We start from the raw sequence: 17,837 nt of genomic DNA on the forward strand, positions 1-17,837 counted from the left end.
GTGTGCGCTTGAGCATTTAGGCCTATATTATATAAGTTATTATTTTGTTCTTTGAATTAGTTATTCATTTAAATCTTTTGATTATTCATGTCTTTTTATTTTATGTTATGTTTTAAATAGTGCCGGCTCCCAACGTTAACCTAGAAGAGCTGACTCGTTTGCAAACAACCCATCACTATTCACATCTGTGGGTAGACGCATCTAGAAGTTCTTGCTTCAACAGTGATTGAACGGAACTCCTCTGCCTTCGTCCCGCATTATAGAACATTCTGGATTGATAACTTAACACTTACCTGAACTATAATAGCAAAATAGTTTAAGAAACTCTATTTTTGTACTTTTTATTTTGATATAAAAGAAAATCTGCCAAGATGGAGTCTCAGATCCGCCAGAACTATCACCACGTTCTTGCTTCAACAGTGATTGAACGGAACTCCTCTGCCTTCGTCCCGCACTATATAACATTCTGGATTTAGAACTTAACACGTACTTGAAGTGTAATAGTAAAATAGTCTAAGAAACTCTATTTTTTGTTCCGTTCTGTTTGATATAAAACATAAAAAAATCTGCCAAAATGCAGTCTCAGATCTGCCAGAACCACCACAGCGATTGCGAAACTGCCATCGACCTGATGATCAACATGTTGATGTTTTCCTCTTACACCTACACTTCAATGGTAAGGAGACTGCAAATGGCTACCAAGGGGACAATTTTCTTGCTCTACATAGTAGTGTATTATTATGTCAGATCGTGATGAGTGGGGCAATGGGCTGGAGGCCATGCAGTGTGCTCTGCAGCTGGGGAAGAATGTGAACCAGGCCCTGCTGGACCTGCACAAGATTGCCTCCGACAAGGTTGACCCCCACGTAAGTTATGTCCCCCACATTATGGTGGAACCACGTCACATGTATATATCACATAGAATCCATCTACTGTATTGTCCCAGAAGATGATCAGGTTGTTGTAGCTCTGATAACTAATGACACAGGATTGTGTGACCTGCCTCTTCACACAAACACAATAGTCCACAGACGCACGGATGCACACTATACACACAATGCAGCTCATGCATGAGTTGGACAGCTGCAAACACCTCATTGAGTTAGCTGCCCTTTTGCCATTACCACCAGGCTCTTCTTGTGTGTTGATGCATCTACAGTAGTGTCTGTAGTCACTCGTCTCGCCTGTGTTTTCCCTGTTTAGCCGTGTGACTTCCTGGAGACCCATTACCTGAATGAGCAGGTGGAGGCCATTAAGAAGCTGGGAGACCACATCACCAACCTCACCAAGATGGATGCTGTCAAAAACAAGATGGCAGAGTACCTGTTTGACAAGCACACCCTGGGAGGCCAGAGCTAAACCACTTCCATCCCCAGGCTATGGCCTCCAGCCTCTGACCAGGACTCCTGGCTTCTCTGCTCTATCCTGCTGCATTTGCATCTTTGAGGAGGGCGAGTGATGAACTGGTACAGAGCAATGCATCTGTTTCAGTTTGACAACACTGTACTAGATTTGGGAGGGAATGCATCTTGTGAAACAATTTAGTAAAAAGATCACAAAAGTTGTTGCTTTTGAGTAATGGATGTATCAGTTTATTCTGGTGAGTAGCTCAATACCAAACAAGAATACCAAACAAGGATCCTTTTCACTAAGTGTATAACTGGTCATTTTTAATCTGCACTGAATCTGAAGAATGAAACATTTTGAGCTGGATTCACTTTGTTTAACTCAAATGCTGGTTGTCCAAAGTCTACATCAGTGTGCATGTATTTATATATAATTGAAATTATAATACTGACAATTGTAGGCCAACAGTGACTTCGAGGGTCATAAAATGGGGAAAGGCTGATTTGAGGATTAACGGACACTACCTCTGATGAACACAGAGTGGCGCCATTACCGTATCTTGTCACGGTGTCTTAATGCGTGGCCCATAAAACAACCGTCAACTCTAGGGCCATAACGGAGTGAAATGAGAGCCACATTTTCTCGATCAAATGGTGGTCTGTGGAAACGTATGTTACATGCATAATACAATTTAAATATATACATGATAGCAGACATCCTTTGAAATTGTGTATCAATAAGTTGGGCTTTTTACGGTATATGCCATTTAGCAGACGCTTTTATCCAAAGCGACTTACAGTCATGTGTGCATACATTCTACGTATGGGTGGTCCCGGGGATCGAACCCACTACCCTGGCGTTACAAGCGCCATGCTCTACCAACTGAGCTACAGTCTGAAGATGAACCATAACACAGGATGACAATAGACCAAGATGGAAAAAAGCCCAGACTGACAAATGGCCTTCAAAGTAGTTTTCTCTTTCACAGCAATGGGTCGTTTTTTACAGGCATTGCACGAGAGAAATGATAGCCAAACAGATGGGGATGGAAAGATTAATTTGAGTGATGTCGGGTTTTGGTGTTTCACATGCGTTTCGAGAGCGAGTGACCAATGGCTTATAAAGTGGATGATAAGTAGTTGGCACAGCGATATTAAGGAAGATTAACGGACAGGGGGAGGGAGAACGCGACTGAGGGAGGGGGTGGTGCGCAGCGCAACAGTTCTTTCAACACGGAGTCCATAATTCATCGTTAACAAAAGGAAGACGTTTGGGTTTAAATTGGGGATTGCAATCGGGTGAGTTCTGTTGGTGTATGTTCATGGGGTAGCGTATACTCCACGCTGCATTTTAAAAGTGTATAATTAGACGGCCTAGAGGTCATTCAAACCCTTGTGCCATGCTCGGTAAATCTGCTAGCGAGCGGCTATGGTGAATGGGACGTCCAGTGTTGACGGTTGATGGGCACAATATTTGCCATATCTGATTAACATATTTGTTAACTGACATACGCTATTGCTGCTTTGAATTACTACTTGAGATAGGAGCCGACCATTCACATTCTATTCCATATTCTGAGCCATCGCCTATCCAATATTTTACCCATAAGGTGCTTAGCCGTTTTCGCTGGTCCAAAGTTGGCGACACTTATTTAATTGGATTGATAATGTATGTTTATCCGTTTACTTTCATTAGGTGAAAAACAACTATTTTACTGTAGCTACCTAACCTCTGATTTTCTGTGTGTGCATATGTCTAATGACCACCCCTCCCCTCCAAAGCTCCCTGCGTGCGTGACAACCAGCACATATGAAATATCGAAGTTGGCGCTTATTTGGGGTTTTAACAATTTTGGACTGGTAAATTTGTGTCTTGTGCCATGATTGCTTGGTAAGCCGTTAAATCCCGTAGTTGTATCTGTTAGTGGAGTAAAAAGTATCAAATTGGAGGAGATGTACTTATTTGATGTTGGCTACAGTGTGCACCATGCATGCGCATTGCACAAGGCAGGCTTGACGACGATGACAATGGTGATGATGAAGATGAGACAGTGCACTCCACTCTCAGATGGTCAACTTCCTTTTTTTAACTGACTCGCACAATAGAGAGGGCCATACAGTCAGCCGTAAGCACCACACAGCTACTAAGCCTTGAACCCTCTCAAAATCCCCCTGCCAGCTGTTCACCTCTCCTGTCATCGCTTTACCACCGCTAGCGCATCACTCTGTCCTCAGTTCCCACGTTTGTACCTACTTGTTTTGCATTGTGTCTGGTCTGTGCTCCCATGGAAATATGAGCCAAATCACCAATCCCAAAACGAGTCCCTCCCCCTACAGTTTTGGAGCGGCAGGTAGCCTAGTGGTTAGGACTTTGGGCCAGTATAACCGAGAGGTGAGGAATCAGTTTGGGATTGGTTTTAGGATATTACCACCTGTAACAGATGGCCCAGCATAGGCCTTCTGAAGTGTTTCCCAATCGTGGTCCTGGGGACCCCAAGGGGTGCACATTTGTGTTTTTGTCCAAACACCTGGTTCATATAATCAACTCATAATGAAGTTTTGATTATTTGAATCAGGTCACTGTGTAGTGCTAGGGCAAAATCTAAAATGTGCACTGCTTAGGATCCCCAGGACCAGAATTGGGAAACCATGGCCTACATGGTCTTCCTGGAGTCTAGCCCACAAAACAGACAGGTGTGATGATGATGTGTGCCATGATGGTTTCCTACATACTCTTGTTGTTCAGGATATAAACATAGAAGGCAGATAAATGGTTCTTGGCAATCTGGTTACCCGACATGTTTTCCAGAAGAAGTCAGAAACTTTTCAGATGGTCAAGGTTTCATTTTGTGATGGACACTCTAGAATTTGGGTTGATGAACTCATGTTGGAAAGTTCCGGCCCTGGATTCATTTGTTATCTTTTCTCCTTGTCAAATCGTTTCACACCTACTTTACTTGAAGTCCTACTCCAGTCTCCTTTTCAACTAATTTACCACTCAATTTACTTAACAAAAGGCACATCTCAATAGATGGTTCAGGTAAGTCATGACATGGCACAAGTTGGGGGGTGGGCCTTTCCTCTTTTGTTCTCTGTTGCTCCTCTATTGTTCCTCAAGCAAGGGGGGAGGACGATGACATCACAACTTCCCATCAAACCAAATCAAACCTTGAATGCCCGTACTCCTTGAAGTTTTCAGTTGTGTCTAAGAAACACTATTTTGCTCAAAACATGTTTTTTTTTTTTTTTTACCTTTAGTGTGTGTACTTTTCAAAAGTTTTAAAAAAAATCAATGGAGGACGTCTTTAAGGCTAGGATCGATTGGGGATGGAATACTGATGTTGGGACAAATAAGGAGGGAACTGTCACAGGTATTGGTCACAGGAAATGCACAATTATTGTATATATACAGAACCAAAATATAAAATGCAACATGCAACAGTTTCAAATATTTTACTGAGTTAAAGTTCATGTAAGGAAATCAGTCAATTGAAATAAATGCATTAGGCCATAATCTATGGATTTCACATGACTGGGAATACAGATATGCATCTGTTGGTCACAGATACCTTAAAAAATAGTTAGGGGTGTGGATCAGAACACCAATCAGTATCTGGTGTGACCAACATTTGCCTCGTGCAGCGCGACACGTTTCCTTCGCATAGAGTTGATCAGGCTGTTGATTGTGGCCTGTGGAATGTTGTCCCCACTCCTCTTCAATAGCTGTGCGAAGTTACTGGATATTGGCGGGAACTGGAACAAGCTGTCGTACACGGCAATCCAGAGCATCCCAAACATGCTCAACGGGTGACATGTCTGGTGAGTAATGCAGGACATTTTCAGCTTCCAGGAATTGTATACAGATCCTTGCGACATTGTCATGCTGAAACGTGAGGTGATGGCGGCAGATGAATGGCACAACAATGGGTCTCAGGATTTCATCACAGTATCTCTCTGCATTCAAATTGCCTTCAATAAAATGCAGTTGTGTTCATTGTCTGTAACTTATGCCTGCCCATACAATTAAACCCACTGTTACCATGGGGCACTCTGTTCAAAATGTTGACGTCAGAAAACCATTCGTCTTTCACGACGCCATCCATGGAGTGTGCGGTTGTGAGGCAGGTTGAACGTACTGCCAAATTCTCTAAAGCGACGTTAGAGTCGGCCTATGGTAGAGAAATGAACATTCAATTCCAATTCAGTGCCAATTGCAAGCCAATTGCACACTCCCTTAAAGCTTGTGACATCTGTGGCATGATGTTGTGTGACAAACTCCACATTTTAGAGTGGCCTTTTATTGTCCCCCCCAGCACAAGGTGCACCTGTGTAATGATCATGCTGTTTAATCAGCTTCTTGATATGCCACAGGTGGTTGGATTATCTTTGCAAAGGAGAAATGTCTTCTAACAGGGATGTAAACAAATTTGTGCACAAAATTTGAGAGAAATAAGCTTTTTGTGCATATGGAACATTTCTGGGATATTTTATTTCAGCTCATGAAACATGGGATCAACACTGTCCATGTTGCGTTTATATTTTTGTTCTGTTATTTGATCAATTTTTATGTTATTCCAAGGGTTTTATACAGTACCAGTCAAAAGTTTGGACACACCTACCCATTCTAGGGTTTTTCTTTATTTTTACTATTATCTACACAGTAGAATAATAGTGAAGACATCAAAACTATGAAATAACACGTATTGATTCATGTAGTAACCCAAAAATTCTTAAACAAATAAAATAAAGAAGCCACCCCTTGATGACAGCTTTGCGCACTCTTGGCATTCTGTCAACCAGCTTCACCTGGAATGCTTTTCCAACACTTGAAGGAGTTCCCACATATGCTGAGCATATGCTTTTCCTTTACTCTGCGGTCCAACTCATCCCAAGCCCTCTCAATCGGGTTGAGGTCAGGTGAGTGTGGAGGCCAGGTCATCTGATGCAGCACTCCATCACTCTCCTTCTTGGTCAAATAGCCCTTACACAGCCTGGAGGTGTGTTGGGTCATTATCCTGTTGAAAAACAAATGATCGTCCCACTAAGCACAAACCAGATGGGATGGAGTATCGCTGCAGAATGCTGTGGTAGCCATGCTGGTTAGTGTACCTTGAATTCTGAATAAATCACCAACAGTGTCACCATCACACCTCCTCCTCCATGCTTCACGGTGGGAACCACACATACGGCGATCCGTTCACCTGGCTGTATCACAACCAGCTGTGATTGAGTCCCATAGGGGGTCGCACAATTGGCCCAGCGTCGTTCGGGTTTGGCCGGGGTAGGCAGTCATTGTGAATAAGAATTTGTTCTTAACTGACTTGCCTAGTTATTTAAAAAAGTCCTCGCATGACCTTTGCGAACTGCACATTTATAACTGAATCTAGATAGACACTTTCCAACATGAGTTCATCCATCCAAATATCCATCCAAATTCTTAAGGAGATTATTTTATCTGGACTACATTGCAGAATAAATTTATTCCAATGACCTTGGCCAGCACAAACCAATCCAAAGGCTTAAACTATTATGTGACCATAAAACCCTTGGAATAACAGTGAATATATCCAAGACCGGAAGCGAAAAATTAACCCTAGAACAGAGTGGTCAGTCAGGCATGAAAACCCTAATCACTGACACAGTGATCTACCTGTTAACCAGTATCTAATCAGTAAGGCCCTGCCCTGAATCCCTGCATTCAGCCACCATGACCAGCTTAAGGGAACGTACCATGAGTGAGAAGTGGTGGCCGACCCTATGCTACTCAACCAAGCTAGCCTCCGTCTCACCCGCACTGTGCGTGTGCTTGTGTGTGTGTGTTAGCGTGCGTGCGTGTGTGTGATCTTGACTGGTGAAGTCACAAGCCCATTAGCCAGCAGTCTATAACCTCTTATGTTTCCCTCCCCTCACTCACCATCACATAGCTGTGCTTACTAATCCTGCGCCCCATTCACTCTTATCTGTTGGGATTTAACGGGTTGATTTGACAAGCCACAAATCAGATATTGTTATGGAAATGTGATTATTGGTATGGATAACTAGGTGGGATCTGTCTGTGTGACAGCAGGTAATGTTGTGGGGGTTAATGGTTATAGCTTAGGGTGGATAAGGGATAGTAGGGGATAGGACAGGAACGGGAGCAGAGAGCGAACTGACCTGTCCCTAATTTAGTTAAGCTCTGGGATTGGGGAATTACCTTTGGCAATGAATCCTGTTACGTGTCTGTGCGCAGATGTTGGAGGGTCGGAGTGTGTGTGTGTGGCATAATGCAGCCATGCAGGGAGGTATTCATATGCATATGTAACAGAGCTGGTCTTGTTTGCATGTTAGTATGTGTGTGTATGCGTGTGTGTGTGTGTGTGCGTGTATGTGCATGCATGTGTGTGTCAACAGCCAGCCTGTGATGGAGTCAGGGGGATTAGTGATGGACAATATGAAACAAGAGAGGAAGGAGGGAGGGAGAACGACATAGGGGGATATGGAAGGGAGGAGAGAGATAGAGAAAGGGTTGGGGAGCGGGAGGTAGCGGGTGAGGAGGGAGGGGATACCGGACACAGACGGGACGAGAACGATGCAGTAGATTGAGAGATTAACTGATGAGAGTAGGGGTGGAGTGAGAGGGAGGCAGGGGGTGATGATGGGGGAAGAAAGTCTCAAGAGGAGAGTGGGATTGAGAAGAGTCAGGGAGAGAGGGATGAGTCGGAAGTTTAGTATCGGAGGGGGGAGAGAGTGTCTAGGAAGTAAAGGGAGAGCGATTGTGAGGAAACAGAGGAAAAATAGACATATAGAGAGAGACATATTGATGAACTGGATAATGGGTGCGAGAAAGGGGAAAGCAGACTAAAAAAAATCATAGAGGGAGAAGGAGAGAGAGAGACAGACAGGGAGATTTTATTTTATTTACGATCTCCATTAGCTGAAGCCAATGGCGAAAGCTGGTCTTACTGGGGTCTGACACAATGAAAAACAAAGACATTACAGACAAAAATACTTTGCAATCTAGATACATTTAAAACCATTAAGATGTAGACATTCCAGATGTGTGTGTGTGTGTGTGTGTGTGTGTGTGTGTGTGTGTGTGTGTGTGTGTGTGTGTGTGTGTGTGTGTGTGTGTGTGTGTGTGTGTGTGTGTGTGTGTGTGTGTGTGTGTGTGTGTGTGTGTGTGTGTGTGTGTGTGTGTGTGTATTTATTAGTTGCACAGACATGTCAGTACATACGCACACAAAGTAGGAGAGAGAGATAGAAAGAGAGCTAGAGGGAGACAGATTGGAAGCCGAGGCAAAGCCTTATCCCTTGAGGCTTTGTTTTAAATGAAGGGACAACACGAGAGCCGGTTGCCTTCCAGTTGTACGTTGATTCAAACCTCAATGCTGACTTGCAAAGTGATGTGTAATTCCTATTGGAATCCAAAAGTGAGGATATCCAGCAATTGGAACTTTTATTCACCTGCAGCCTGCATTGAGAATGACTGCCAGGGAAGGGAAGACTACCTAAATCATATACACTGGAACAGCCACCTCAGTGACAGGTGCAAAAAGTCCAACTACTAACAGATTGAATTAGATTAGAAAATGTATCTTATTTATGTTTGTGTAATCAACAAATTAATGTACATGCAAAAAAAAAAATATTGAAACAATTCTGAAAATCAACCTGCAATAGAGCATGCTGGGAAATATAACGATGGCCGTGGTTTTGAGCAAACATTTGTAATCTTACCTAACAAGCTTGTTCAAATTCAGGTCACTTCGAGCAGTTTGTTGATACAACGTAGAATTATAAGGAGCCCAGCTGCAGTTGGATTGTGAGTGCACAAACTTTGGGCATAAATTTAACCAAGCCTTTTCAAATCAGCTCACTTCGAGAAAAGTTTGTAGAGTGAACAAACGTTCACACATTAGCTACATTTATTGTCCTTCTGAAGTCCACCTAATTCACATAATAATTCTGGTTATGCTAAATTGGCTTTTTTTTACAGTCAAGACAAACATGAATTTGTATTTTGACAAGTTTTTATGCATTCAGCTTACTGTGAGCAAAGTTTGTTGAGTGAACACATTAGCTCAACAGGGATGAGCTAAGGCAAAGTCTTTCTTATGTCTACCAAACTCACAGAATAATGCTGATTAAAGGTGCAAGTTGGAACCAAATAGGGTTATTGAGAGCAATTTCATAGGGTAACCATTTTAGGATCTCTAGAGAACCACGAATGGGATGGTCAAAGAATCATACGGCAGCGTAGCCTAGTGGTTAGAGCGTTGGACTAGTAACCGAAAGGTTGCAAGTTCAAACCCCCGAGCTGACAAGGTACTGCCCCTGAACAGGCAGTTCCCAGGCCGTCATTGAAAATAAGAATTTGTTCTTAACTGACTTGCCTGGTTAAATAAAGGGAAAAAAATAAATAAAAATACAAAAATCCTAAACCAGAAATGATTCGGCCCTCCAGGATTGCAATTTAATAGCCCTGCTGTAGAATTTAAGCCTTATTTGCATATTTCCCAGGGTGCCTTTCCAGTTCATTTTAGTTTTATAGTACCACCTATGACTTTGTTTCCTGGTGACAGAGACATGGTTGTTGCATTGATTCATTCATTTTCAATCCTGTGGCAAAGTGAGAGTAGGGACATCCAACATTTAGTGAAAAAAATAACCTGCATTCAGAATGACTGCCATGGTTGGGAAGACTAAGATATGAGGTGAGCTTAAACATCTAAACTGGAACAATCATTTCAGGAATGAGTGAAATAAATCCAAATAACAGGTTGGAATAATTTAGAAAAATGTATGTTATTTATATTTAAATAGCATGAGATTAATTAATGAATCAATGTTCATGCAATAATTTACCTGCAATAGAGCATGCTGGGAAATATGATAATGAAACCAACACTGAGGTTCCTTTATACCAATGAGTGCTAATTTAACTCTTGAATCAACACTAGAAATGTTACATTGGAAAATAAACAGTTAGCACTGGCCAGCTTCCTGTGAATGGGACACATCTGCAGGCTTCCACACATTTCAAGAACCTTTTTAGAATTTTGAAGAACCGTAGATGCCAGCTCAAGGACCCCACACTTAACTTAAAGGTTCTCTAAAGGGCAAAGGTTCTCCAAGGAACCTTAAGAGCTGAGGAAGAACCATTTAAGAACGTCCAGTCTCAGGGCAGACACTCGAACCACAAGGCCACTGAGTTGGTTAACCCTATCTAGTCGACTTACCTACCAGGATGTTTCAAATTCATGGCATATTAAAATATTTCTTACACAGCTCTTAATGATTGCTCTTTTGTCTCCTCTGCCGTTTAGTTGAGCTGCGATGCGATTGGCCAGTGTGCAAGCGCGGGCTCGTCGGGCGGCTGAGGAGAGAGAAGAGCCGCCCCCAGGCCCCGCCCCTCCCTCCACCCACCACTCTGATCACCAGTTCAAGAACATGAAGAGCAAGTTCTTCAACGAACTCACCCACATGCCAAGTGAGCCCTGAACACAATGAGCACACACACACACACACACACACACACACACACACACACACACACACACACACACACACACACACACACACACACACACACACACACACACCCATTGCTAATTCTGCGTGTGTCATTTTGTTTCACATAATGTCCTCTCGTCATCTCTTCTCTTTCATTCCATCCCCTGCTTTTCCTCCACTTATCCCAGATCATAAACTCAAAAGTAAGTTACTATTGTTTTCCCATCGCTTGTGCTCTCCTTTTCCATCCCTCCTCACAATAACATGTCAGATGTTATTATTCCATGGCATAAGGCCGACACGAGGCCTATGTATGTCGTGTTATACACTATATGTGCACAAAACATTAAGGACACTTTCCATGACATACACCGACCAGGTGAATCCAGGTGACAGCTAGGATCCCTTAGAATGTTTGTTTTATAAAGTCTTTATATAATGTATAGTCTGTATTCCCCTGACTGTTGTTTGTAATGTTTGGAGAGAAAGAAAAAAAAGCCATGATCGCTTATTAATGTAACTTGTTAAATCCACTTTAACCAGTGTAGATTAAGGGGAGGAGGCAAATTAGAAAATATATATTTTTAAGCTTTCAGACAATTGAGACATTGGATTGTGTATGTGTGCCATTCAGAGGGTGAATGGGCGAGACAAAAGATGTAAGTGCCTTTGAACAGGGTATGGTAGTAGGTGCCAGGTGCAACAGTTTGTGTCAAGAACGGCAATGCTGCCGGATTTTTCCACACTTAACAGTTTCCCATTTGTATGGACAATGGTCCACCACCCAAAAGACATCCGGCCAATTTGACACAACTGTGGGAAGCATTGGCGTCAACATGGGCCAGCATCCCTGTGGAACGCTTTCGACGCCCTGTATAGTCCATGCCCCTGACGGATTGAAGCTGTGGGTGCAACTCAATATTAGGAAGGTGTCCTTAATGTTCTGTACACTCATTGTATATGTCAAAACCCTACATAAGGCCTATGTACAGTATGTTGTATAATAGATGTCATAAAGGCTACATAAGTATTTTATGTATGTTATATGTATGTTGTATTATGTATGTCATAAGGCTACATAAGGCCTATGTTTGTCTCTCCTCCAGTGCCCATGTGGGCAATAGGAGCCATAGTGGTGGTGGTGCTGGCTCTGGTGGCCTGTCTTTGTTTCTGTATCTGGAAGAAGTGCATCAACAAGGGCAAGAAGCCCAAGAAAGTACGCGAGAGGAAAGGAGGCCGAGGCAGAAGAAAGAAGGAGGGAGCCGGAGAAGGAGAGGAGGGAAAGGTGAGAGGAGACGGAGGGAGGGAAGGCAATATAGTGGGTGGTGTAATGGGTTCAAGTACCTCATTTGCAACTGGTTTTGAAATGATCTGAAGTGATTTCCAGATGTAGCGTCATTAACTGTGTGAAGGGAGAGACTAATGCAGTGACTGTGTAATGATACCTGTGATAAATGATTGATGTGATGTTCTCTGTCTTTAAGGAAGGAGAGGGTAAGGAAGGAGAGGAGGAGGAAAAAGAGAATTTCGGAAAACTGGAGTTCACCCTGGACTACAACTTCACTGACAACCAGGTGTGTGTGTGTCCCTGTGTGTGTTTGTGTGCATGTGTGTCTTGTCCTCCCTGACATTTGATCTCCTTGATATGAAGTGTCTGACTAATGGCACGTCTAAAGAGTCTCTGACCTCTGCTCAGATCTCAGCTTTAACCTCTGACCTCTTATTTGTGTCTTCAGTGACTTATGACCTTTTCCTCTTCACGGCTCTGCATTAAGCTGTGGCCTTTAGAGGGGACATTTTCTATCTGCTAAGCCACTCTTATATTTAAAAGTCAGTTTAAGTGCACGGCTTGAATTGAATCCCGGGTAACATTGCATATATATGACAAATGAGATGTGTACTGCAGAAGCACTCCAAAATAATTTTTGGGACGAAGTGCTGTGCCATTGTTTTGAAGTGTTACGTTTGTGTTTGGTCAAATCTCAGGTATGTTATCACAATAGCCCTATATGGATTGAATCCCGACCTAAATCCGCCTAAATCATCACTGCGTTCTTACGGACGTTGTTAAAAATATTTTGACAGCCATTGCTTACCTCTGACCTTTTCCCCCTCTCTGCCCCCTCTTACAGCTGATCGTGGGCATCCTGCAGGCTGAAAACCTGGCAGCCATGGACATGGGCGGCACCTCAGACCCCTATGTCAAGGTATACATGCTACCAGACAAGAAGAAGAAGTTTGAGACCAAAGTCCAGCGCAAGAACCTATGCCCCGTGTTCAATGAGACCTTCATCTTCAAGGTCAGTCTGTGGTGCTGGAGAACAGATGGCGATAGAGAGATGTGGTACTCATTCATGTGTACAGGTATAACCCTTAGAAAAGCTCTTACAGTACTGAGGTTTCTGTAGTCGAGAACGCTCTGTCCTGACCGTCTCCTCCCTGTTCTGTGTGTCCCTCCACAGATCCCCTACCAGGAGCTGGGCGGTCAGACTCTGGTCCTGCAGGTCTTTGACTTTGATCGCTTTGGTAAACACGACGTGATTGGGCAGATCTCCATCCCCATGAACAGTGTGGACCTGGCTCAGCCACTCCATGAATGGAGGGATCTGGTTGGAGGAGAGAAAGAGGAGGTGAGGAAGGATGTATACAGTCTGTCTGGGTTTTGGATGCCTGTTTTCTCTACGTCTACCTGTATGTGTCTGTCTGTCTGTCTGTGCACATCAAACTGTATCGAACTGCCTGTTTTAATACATCTTTCTGGCTTCGTGCCTGTGTGTGTTTGTCTGGTTACACAGGTAGAGAAGTTAGGGGACATCTGTATCTCTCTGCGCTACGTCCCCACGGCCGGTAAATTGACCATCAACATCATGGAGGCCAAGCACCTGAAGGCGATGGACTGTGGAGGCTTGTCAGGTGACCTTCTATTAGTCCTTACACTCTCTTACCCAATACCAGCCATGCTGTGACTTTATACCCAACTAGTAATACCAGCCATGCTGTGGCTTTACACTCAACTAGTTAATACCAGCCATGCTGTGACTTTATACCCAACTAGTAATACCAGCCATGCTGTGGCTTTACACTCAACTAGTTAATACCAGCCATGCTGTGACTTTATACCCAACTAGTAATACCAGCCATGCTGTGGCTTTACACTCAACTAGTTAATACTAGCCATGCTGTGACTTTACACTTAACTCGTTAATACCAGCCATGATGTGGCTTTACACTCAACTAGTTAATACCAGCCATGCTGTGACTTTATACCCAACTAGTAATACCAGCCATGCTGTGGCTTTACACTCAACTAGTTAATACTAGCCATGCTGTGACTTTACACTTAACTCGTTAATACCAGCCATGATGTGGCTTTACACTCAACTAGTTAATACCAGCCATGCTGTGACTTTACACTCTCCTAACCAATATTAGCCAGTTGTGGCCTGTTAATGACATCTGGTTGCCGAAATGTTGTTGAAGTAACTCAACATGAACCACTGGGCAACATTACAGAGTTGCAGACACCACACATTAATCTACTGCACAATCATGTGTCCTCAGGTGTTCTTCATTCCGGCTCACCCTCTGTTTGACCTCTGTTTGACCTCTGTAACTAACATTCCTCCAGATCCCTTCGTTAAAGTGGTGCTGCAGCACCAAGGCAAGCGGCTGAAGAAGAAGAAGACGACGGTCAAACAGAACACTCTGAACCCCTACTTCAACGAAAGCTTCAGCTTCGAGATCCCCTTTGGCCAAATACAGGTATGTACACCAAACGTCCCGTAAGGAAGACATCTTGGGGTCGTTATGACAGGTTTTCCTGTGTGTTGAACAACACAGTACATGTGGTGTAATTTTGATTTCACCTGACTTTTTTTTATTTTGAACTTGCCTCTTTTTCCACTCTTCCCTTTCCTCTTGCAGAAAGTCCAAGTGTTGATCACGGTGTACGATTACGACAAGCTGGGCAGCAACGACGCCATCGGGAAGGTTTGGATCGGCTTCGGCGCCTCAGGGGTGGGCCTCCGCCATTGGTCAGACATGCTGGCCAATCCAAGACGTCCCGTGGCCCAGTGGCACGCCCTGTGTCCTGAGGAGGAGGTGGATGAGGCCCTGAAGAAACCCCTCCGCTAAACACACACACACGTACACTGAGCATTCCTGTGCGCGTTCAAAGAAAACAGCACAGGACCTGAATATTACACAACCATGAATAAGCTCAGTAGTGCTGATCATGACACAACGGCACTACTCAAATAGAAACTTCCAAGAAAACCAACTTGAGCTACCACTCAAACACTACAAGCCACCTGTACATCGATGCAACGCTGGATTGCCATTTCGGATCATTTTGTGTACTCTTTCCTTACTTATTATTCTTTCGTAACTTTTTGGGGGTTTTGCGTATTAACTCGTGCTGTATGATGTTAAGTTATTATCGTGTGTACGAACGCGTGTGTCTGTGCGTGTTCGTGTTAAACCGTAGTACATGAAAGCATTCTCTGTTTTTTTCCCCCGAATGTAATGTGAGTGGTTGTAAAATAACAAAATAAATCATTCCCAAAATTCCCAAAAAAATGATAGTCCGATAGATTTGCCAGCTTGAGTATTTATTTATTTAACCTTTATTACAGATGAGCCCCTGAGTTACGTCATTTACAGGAAGTAGACACATCAAAATATCAAATCAAAATGCAAGCAGGAAGAGAAACAGTATGAGTATGAACACACGCTCCTTACGGGAAAACCACATGAATTTCACATGTGATCTTGAGCGACAAAATGCAAGCACATGCGAAAAAGATGATCTCATGTAAAATACATGTGAAAACATGGGGACGCAACATTTGAGCGTAGGTGAAAACCCAGATGTAAAATATTCTCAATGATATTTGACATTAAAAGGCATAATTTACATTCATTCAATCAGTCATGGTCCCCCATCATATTTAGCCTAGCTCACATTCTGTTCCAGGGCTAGAGGCATCACTACAGACCCTGGTTTGATTCCAGTCTGTATCACAACTGGCCCAGCGTCATCCGGGTTTGGCCGGGGTAGGCCATCATTATAATATGTTTTTAACTGACATGCCTAGTTAAATAAAAGTATAAAAAAAACATTGTGTCATGGTCACCTAGATTACTTAGGGACAATACCTCATTTGGGATTTGAACTCAGAAGCTTTTGGTTACGAGATATGTGAAGTTCCTGCTGCACCACCAGGTCTAACAGTGATTGGCTATACATATATTGCCAAGAATATATTTTTACACTTTGCCAAAAGTATATACAACTTGAAGGTGTTACTGTATGTTCTTGGTAACAAATAATAATTTAGCGGCACTGCTGAGACATTAATGCCTGGACCAAAAGGTTACAAGTTCAGATCCCGAGAGCATTTCTGCACAGTTAATATCAAGTCTCCCTGAACGCTGCTACACTTTTGTTGGTGTTGTCAGATAAACGCACAATTATTGTCTTGATTCTGGGCATCTTTTAGAAGTGCAGAAATGTATTCTCGTCAATAAATATGTGTCAGTCATGGCCACAGACCTGGTGGTGTAGCAGGAAATTCAGATGGCTGGCATCCACCTTAAGGAAAAACCACATGATTTCACATGGGAAATTACACATGTGAAATCTGATGAAAATGTGGTTTTGGAACACTTCAAATGTGAAATTTCACATGTGTTTTTGGAATACATCACGTGACATTTCACATGTGAAAACGTGGTTTTGGAGCACTTCACATGTGATGTAATCATGTAAAAGTCATGTAGCTTTTCCGTAAGGATTAGGAACATGTTACCAGTTGTCAGGATCTTTCCGCTACGCCACAAATTCTGTAGCATTCCCATACACATACATTACCTTAGGTAATAGACCTATAATACATCTCAGCGCTTTGCAAAGGAGTGCCATCTGCACTGCTATTTTAGTTATCAATTAATCTGACTCTCATAATTTCATTTACTTGTTCTTTCAGCAATTTGAGAGTTTTCTGCGTTATCTAAAGTCAGTGGGACATATTATTTTGATTAAATGTTACTCCTGAATATATTATATTCGTTTTTCTTGAGTTTATGAGCTGAGATTCACTTTAAAGCCCACAATATAGGAATAAAGGTGTAATCAGTCATTAGCACGGCGTTGTGGTTTAGCAGAAATATTGGAATGTTGGGAGATCAAATCCCAGGTGTGGACACGTTGAATAAGTATTACTCTATAAATAAACGTACACAATTTATGTCAAATGCGTAAGTTGATAACACTGTATGTTAAAAGCACGCTGTGTATCATAATGACACATTTTTTCATGTGTAGTGTTCCAAAAACACGTTTTCAGATGTGAAATGTCATATGAAGTGCTCTAAAAACAAGTTAAATAATGTGTTTTTTTTCTGTAAGGGGACACACACGCACACACCCGCAGCCACACACGAACGCTACACTGACATTGGACCAATCGCTAAAACACGGGGACGTTGCCTTTAAAAGAAAATCATGCTGTAACGCTGAATTTCTGCGATACAGATTGATTAGAGCCCGAATTTTCATGGATGGTTCAATCGGTGTCGCGGAAGATCCGCTTGAACATTTTGAGATCATTTCATATTGAGCCAACATATGCAGTCTTTACCATGAATGCAATCTCCGCGAATGTGGGAATATTGCCTTTAAATGTCAATCAAACTATAACGCAGATCATCCGTGATACAGTTTGCGATACGGATTGAGCCCATCCCTTAAACACACTGAAGTGGAAATGGCGTTCAAACCTATATTTGATCCAATCCCATATCATCATACTATGACTATGTATCCAAGTAATCCCATTTAGAGGAAAAGAGGAGGGATACCTCACCCAAAATGAGCGCATACACATTGATGGTCATTAAAACCATTTAGAAAGTGTGTTCAGTACTGTATCTTGTAGTATTTTCTATCTTGTTAAAAATGGGTGGTGAATTATCCACAGTGGTCGAGTTGTATTT

At 42.7% G+C, this 17,837-nt stretch overlaps 1 protein-coding gene and 1 pseudogene across 2 annotated transcripts; both read left to right on the plus strand.

Moving 5' to 3' along the window:
* The first annotated feature begins 574 nt into the window (after positions 1–574).
* On the plus strand, positions 575–1,404 carry LOC118384321 (ferritin, middle subunit-like; annotated as a pseudogene).
* A 1,120-nt stretch (positions 1,405–2,524) lies between these two features.
* On the plus strand, positions 2,525–16,099 carry syt5a (synaptotagmin Va). 2 transcript variants are annotated; one of them, XM_035771490.2, is made up of 10 exons: positions 2,525–2,645; positions 10,655–10,818; positions 11,030–11,044; positions 11,948–12,126; positions 12,326–12,415; positions 12,974–13,141; positions 13,304–13,471; positions 13,637–13,754; positions 14,470–14,603; positions 14,766–16,099. In XM_035771490.2, exons 2-10 carry the CDS (start codon positions 10,665–10,667, stop codon positions 14,973–14,975), a joined length of 1,236 nt encoding a protein of 411 aa, XP_035627383.1. In that variant the 5' UTR covers positions 2,525–2,645; positions 10,655–10,664; the 3' UTR covers positions 14,976–16,099. The 2 variants fall into 2 exon arrangements, with proteins under 2 accessions (XP_035627383.1, XP_035627384.1); XM_035771491.2 differs by lacking the exon at positions 11,030–11,044.
* The last annotated feature ends 1,738 nt before the right edge of the window (positions 16,100–17,837 follow it).

Source organism: Oncorhynchus keta, chromosome 5, assembly GCF_023373465.1.
Source record: "Oncorhynchus keta strain PuntledgeMale-10-30-2019 chromosome 5, Oket_V2, whole genome shotgun sequence".
In the NCBI taxonomy this organism is placed as follows: domain Eukaryota; kingdom Metazoa; phylum Chordata; class Actinopteri; order Salmoniformes; family Salmonidae; genus Oncorhynchus; species Oncorhynchus keta.